Genomic DNA, 6,000 nt, shown 5'->3' with positions numbered 1-6,000 from the left:
CACAGTTCCTGTGAAGAGTTTATTGGTGTAGCTGTTTCCACTACAGAGAGAAGAGTCACAATGCACAGAAACAACAGGCCTCCTACACTACACAGGGAGGACAGGACACACATGGCCACAGACACACAGAGACACTCGTCTCTCCGCCCTGGGCCCTGTAGGGGGCCAGGCTGTGGGCAGGACCTGCTGTGGGGGAGGCTTCTTTCTCTGATGGGATATTTCTGCAGCCTCCCGAGGAAGGCATTGGACCCTCCCGGTAATGAAGCACCCACCATCTCTCGCAGGAGCCAGGCTGGTACGTGGGAATGGGGGCAGCATCTTCTCCCAAATCCAATGGTGAAGTGAGCATCCCAGCTTCCTCTGGAAGAACAGTCCAGCTCTGACCATCAGGAAGAGGCTGAGCTGCCTTTCTCTCCCGGCACTAACCTTGGAGTTTCCAGGGGCAGCAAGGGCACCATCAAACAGTTTCTGGGCCAGCTCTGAACAAAGGCTGCCAGCTCGGGGACACCCCAGGGAACAGGTCTGTCAGGTGGAAAGGTGTGATGCACAGCAAGTCCTACCTGACCACGAGGAAGAACTTTACTGTGCAGTGACTGAGCACTGGAACAGGTTGCCCAGAGACACTGTGGAGTGTCCCTCACTGGAGATATCGCAGAACTGTCTGGATACAATCCTGTGCCACGTGCTCTGGGATGACTCGGCTCGGGCAGGGAGGTTGGACCAGGTGATCCACTGTGGTCTCTTCCAACCTGACCCGCTCAGTGATTCTGTGGAGCTGCCCAGAGGTGATGGGGGCTGAGTTCTGGGCACCCTGAGTGCTGCTCCTTGCTACCTGGAGGGCACCACTGGATGTGAAAGGCGATCTCAGTATGGCAGCAAAGCTGGGGCTGGGGTTTCAGTGACTTCCTTACAGGCTTGCAGGGAGCCAGACTCAGTGGATCACTGCACAGGGAAAGGGAGGGGACCCAAAGGACTGTTTTGTGCTCCAGCGCTACATTTCTTGTGTAGCTTCTTAAATATGGTTTGTTCTCAGAGACAGGAATGTGGGGATCAGGAACTGGGATACAGCCCCTGTGACGAGTGTTTACTCCTGTAACCTCTGTGGAGGTGCAGAATGGCAGAGGACTCCTCTTAATTCCTGCAAAAGGGCAAGCATTCAAGGCTTCTGAATACCTGCTTGTTTCCAGCCTTCCCTCCCTGTGCAGTTTGCCTTTGGAAATAAGGTTGGGAAAATTGAGAGGGAGAGGAGCCAAACAGCCTCTTCCATGTCAAGCAAGAGGTGAAAACAGTCATGTGGGAAGGTGACTGGACAGAAAACGGTCTGGAGGACTGGGCTAGGGTGCCAGTCCCTCTTTGCCTGTCTGCCAGGCTGCAGCAGCCCCTTGGGCCAGTAGCTGTGGCAGAGGTCCAGTGTGAGCACTCCTAGAAGGGGGCAGAGAGAGCAGGAGCAAGGCATCTGCCAGCTGAGTAAGGAGGTTGCTGACCTGGGAGGAGACAGCTTCTAGCCCATTCCTGTGAGTGCTCAGTGTCACGTGCTGAGATACCCAAGCTACCCAAGCGTCATGTTAGTGGAGGGGAATGCAGTGGCACCAGCTGGCATGGTTCCCCTTCACTGCCTGGAGACCAGGCGCAGGCTGCCTCCAGCAGGGAGGGGACAGACCCCTGACCCAGGGGCACTCAAGACCCACACAGCTTTGGGATGTGAGAGGCATCTCTCAGCCCACCAGGTCCAAGAGGAGAGAGACTCACAGCCTCTGCTGAGCGAGCGATGGGGCAGCCAGAGCCGGGGCTGCATCCTGCAGGGCTATGGAACAGCCATTCATTGGTCCAGGCAAGAGACAGTGTGACTCATGGCAAGTCTCCAGTTAGTTCTTGGGAGGGGTGAGCAGGTGTGAGCCCCCTGTCTCATGAGCAGGGAGGGCAGCTCCCAGCTCACACAGGCATGTGCAGCTCGTTGTACTCATCCCGGCCATCCTCGTCGAAATTTGGCTCTGCGTCCTCCGAGTCCAACTGAGAAGAGTCAGAGACCAGGCTATGAAGGCCACAGCTGCCCCCAGTGTGGGGTCAAGCCTGGCACAGAGGGATCAGCACACAGCAACCCAGTCAGCTGAGCTGTTCTGGGACAAGCAAAGCTCTTGCTCCTTCCCCTCCCAACAGGCTCCTTCTTTAAACCCTCATGCCCATCCATGCATCCCCAGCCCGATGCCCTTTCTATTCTAATGCCTAGGGCTTTGGTCCAGCACTGCAGCTCCTTCCTCTCCCCCTGCTGGCAGCACTCACTTCTGGGTGCTGCTCCAGGCTCTCCTCCAACAAAAGCTCAGGATGTTGACAGCAGCAGAGGAGCTGCCAGCTCTTGAAGAGCTGCCAGCACCCTGGCACTGTGGTTACATGCTGAAGCGCCTACAGCCATAGGCTCTGATGTGCTGCTGGGCTGTTCTTGCTGCTGGTTCAGTGGGGAATTGGTGTGTTTCTTGATGAATGAGCCACAAGATGGAAGGGGAAATCCTTATTCCAGGCCTCTGCCTGGTAGGAACCTGTTTCCTTGCCCCAGGCTGCCTATCTATCTCATACTGCTCTCCCAGGGCTACAAGATCCAAGGAAGCCATCCACCCATTTACTGCTATTGAGCAAAGACCCTCAAGGCTTTGCTGGCCCATGATCTCCCAGCTTTTCAGGCTGCCAAATCTCCTCAATCTCATTCCAGTGTTGCAAGCTAGACTGAGGACAGCTGTCTGCTCACCGCTTTGAGCTCCCTGTCGTGGAAGAAGTGGGGCAGCACGAAGCGTCGCAATGGCACTGTCATGATCAGGACAAAGGGGAAGGCCAGCGATGCCACTGTAGATTTCACCACCCAGAGCAGTACAATGCAGGCCAGTTGAATGCAGGTGAAGAGATTCATTCTCCAGGTCTTCACCTAGTAGGTAAATCCAGTCTAAGAACACATTATCTTTCCACACAGATTAACAAAGACACAACTGGCAAAACAAAACTCTTCTGCATAGCATAGTACAGCAACTGCAGAATCTACCTGCCTTTACTCAACAGCCAGGTAGAGTAAGGATGACAGGAGAAGCCAAGGTACAGGTAGAACTCCATAACACATCAGCCTCTGTGCTACCTGGCAGCATACCCACCTGGCAATGCAGTGTGTTTCTACCCCCTCAAGCAGTGCATCAGTCCTACAAAATATCTGTCAAATCCATACAATATTCTGGCAATACACTCCTGGGTGTAGCCTGCCAGCATTGTACCACCTCTCTGCATGCCTTGCACTTACCTCTCAGCACAAACTTGCAGCCAAGCAGGGTCACCAAACCAAGTATCATGCTAGCAAAATACCATCCTCCCCTCACCCGCATCTTCTTCCTCCTCTCCTCATTACCTTGTTCTGTGCAACCTGCCTTTGCTCACCTTGACAACGTAGATGTGGTCAGGGTGGTGCTTGGATGGCATGAAGATCAGGAGCAGGCGCTCGTAGAGCTGGATGCCAGTGAGCGATGTGACCCCCATGTAGAGGAAGATGCCGAAGAGCACAGCCAGAGGGATCTGCCTCAGCATGTTCCCCATCACAATGGACAGACCTGCACAGACAGAGCTCAGGGCATGTGTGTCCCACACCAGCCCCTCCACAAGGCACCTCAGCCTGGGTCCCTCTCCCACCCTCCTCCGTGCCCTGGAGCGCGAGGGAAAGGAAGCTCAGTACGGGTAGGTGTGGGCACTCCTGCAGTGAGCAGTCAGAGCATGGACATGCCCAAGGCACAGGGACACTGCCAGGAGATTCAAGTGCTTGGCCCTGACCTCTCCCCTCCCTTGCTCCCTGAGCAGAGGCTCACCAACAAGGGCAGCAATAAGCACTCCGGTCACACGCTGCTCCTTCACCTCCTCGATCCTGGGCTTCTCCCCGGGTGCGATGGCCTTGCTCATGACAGTCAGGGCATTGACGTGCGTGACGGAGCGCACCGTCGCCGCCGTCAGCCAGGGCAGCCCGAAGAGAGCGCAAAGGCCCCCCATAGTGCCAATGAGCAGAAGGTCCAGGTGGAAGCCAGAGCCTTTCAGCAACTTCCTCTCCTTCTTGCTAACAATCAGCCTAAAGAAAATAGAGCCTGGGTCAGTGCAAGGCCCAGGTCAGGGCCCAGGGACAGCACTGCAGCTGGGGACAACACTCGCTCTCTGGAGACAGCACACGTGGGGATAACAAGAAGATGGCTGAGGAGGGGGTGGCGCCTGTCAGCCTCAGGTTAGCAGTTTCCTCTTAAGCTTGGCTGAGGCGGGTCTCCACCACACCATTTGCCAAGAGGGGAGCCAAAAGATGACGGGAGAAGCCAAGGTACAGTCTGAAATGGCCAGGATCCTGCTCTTGCTGTTCCTCTGGGATGTCTGTTGCATTTCCAAGTGAACCAGCACCCATCCTGGCCTTGCCTGTCTAGGGGCTAGCAGTGGTTGAGGTTGGAGGAGAAGGTACTCACGTAGTGATCTGTGTCTCCATGAAGATAAGAATGAAGACCAGGAGGGCAGGGATGGCAGAGGCAAACATCATCCACAGTGGAAAGGTCCCACTACTGCCCATGGGGTGGATGAACCAGCCACGCTTGTGGGGGGATGTGACCGACAGGCCGGAGGGGACATTCAGCTTCTGGTGGTGTAGTTGCAAAACCCAGCAGTTACTCATTAATACAAACAAGCCCACAGCCTCACACAGCTTTGATCCTCCTGTTCTGAACGCCTCAGATGATGGGGTAAGCCACCCTGAACTGAGCAGGACTTTCTCATGGAGAATCCCCTTCAGTATAAAAAACCCCATGTTCCTTAACATAGGCCTGTGTCATTTCCTTTCAGCTACTTAAATTCCCTTCATTTTTTCCAAGAGACCAAGGAAATATCTTCTCTCAGGAATCTCGCTCCCATGTCAGTCCTTGCAGACCATGGTTGACCTCTGCTTGGACAAATTAAGTGTTCTGAGCTGCCTACCATTTTCTGAGGTGGCTTTCCAGACTTTCCAAGGCTTTTCTGAGGCATTTTACAGCATTGTTTTTGCAGTGCAAACCCCAGAAGTGGCCACATTCTGTGGAAATGACCTCACCCTGACCATGTTCAGAGGGAATATCATGTTTGTGCTCCCATCAGACCACACAGACTCGTAGCTGTACATCATCCTGACCCTGAGTTCATCAGCATTTGAACCCTTGGCTCTGTGCTGCTCTACAGCAATTTCTGCTATCTGCACTGCAGGAAGAGTTTATGATTTGCATTTATGTTAATCAGCATAAGTATGAATAATATTTCTGGAATGTTTGTCCTTGAGTTAAGCTGTGTAACTAAGTACCATTTTCTCGGAAAGCTTTGTACATTTGCTGAGTTAATACTAAAATGATAATGCTTTTGATATTAACTGTAGAAGTGTAGAAGGGTATGAAAAGAATGTAACAAAGTGCATGATTTTACTAATGTCTGACAGACTGAAATTTTTCATTGAAATTCAAATGAATAAAAATGCATTTGGATTCCACCAAGCCTTGGGCTGTTTTGATAAAAAGCTTGCATGATGAACAGGAAATACTTTTCACCCTCTTCCCAATCTTAGCCAAAAAAAAAAACAACCCACCCCAAACCAAAAATATATAACTCCATATCTACTGAAAAAGGAGAAAAAAAATAAAACCTGTGAGATACATTTGTTCAATAACATTAAGTTATCAAACTTAAGTTTGTGCATAAACTGGGAAAAAAATTGTATTTGAGATAAAGCCATCAAAATATTAGTATCCTACAGTCAAGGAGAGAATAAGCACATTGAGTACTAAACTCATGACAAATACCCCATTGAAACCATTCCACATGCCACCTTCTTCAGCATGCATAAACAGTTTATGTCTTGTTGATTGACTGCAAGTGTTTAGAGTTGCAAAGAAGGAATGAACTGCACTCAATCTCCCTAAAGCCCCTAAACCCTCCCCTACTAACAGCTAGAAGACCAGAAGGATACCAGTGTGCTCCAGTCCC

General features: G+C 52.0%; 1 protein-coding gene across 2 annotated transcripts in view; it reads right to left on the bottom strand.

The window, feature by feature from the left end:
* Positions 1-6,000, bottom strand: part of SLC4A3 (solute carrier family 4 member 3) — a 33,570-nt gene continuing 27,570 nt past the window's right edge. For both annotated transcript variants that reach the window (XM_059852931.1, XM_059852932.1), the window contains 5 exons: positions 4,467-4,633; positions 3,834-4,087; positions 3,412-3,581; positions 2,741-2,914; positions 1-2,010 (listed from right to left, as the gene is read on the bottom strand). In XM_059852931.1, coding sequence (XP_059708914.1) covers positions 1,933-2,010; positions 2,741-2,914; positions 3,412-3,581; positions 3,834-4,087; positions 4,467-4,633 — 843 coding nt within the window. In that variant the 3' untranslated portion in view covers positions 1-1,932. The remainder of the gene's footprint in view (positions 2,011-2,740; positions 2,915-3,411; positions 3,582-3,833; positions 4,088-4,466; positions 4,634-6,000) is intronic.

The sequence above is a fragment of the Haemorhous mexicanus genome, chromosome 8 (assembly GCF_027477595.1).
Source record: "Haemorhous mexicanus isolate bHaeMex1 chromosome 8, bHaeMex1.pri, whole genome shotgun sequence".
Classification (NCBI taxonomy): Eukaryota; Metazoa; Chordata; class Aves; order Passeriformes; family Fringillidae; genus Haemorhous; species Haemorhous mexicanus.
This window is presented reverse-complemented; position numbering and strand designations above follow the sequence as displayed.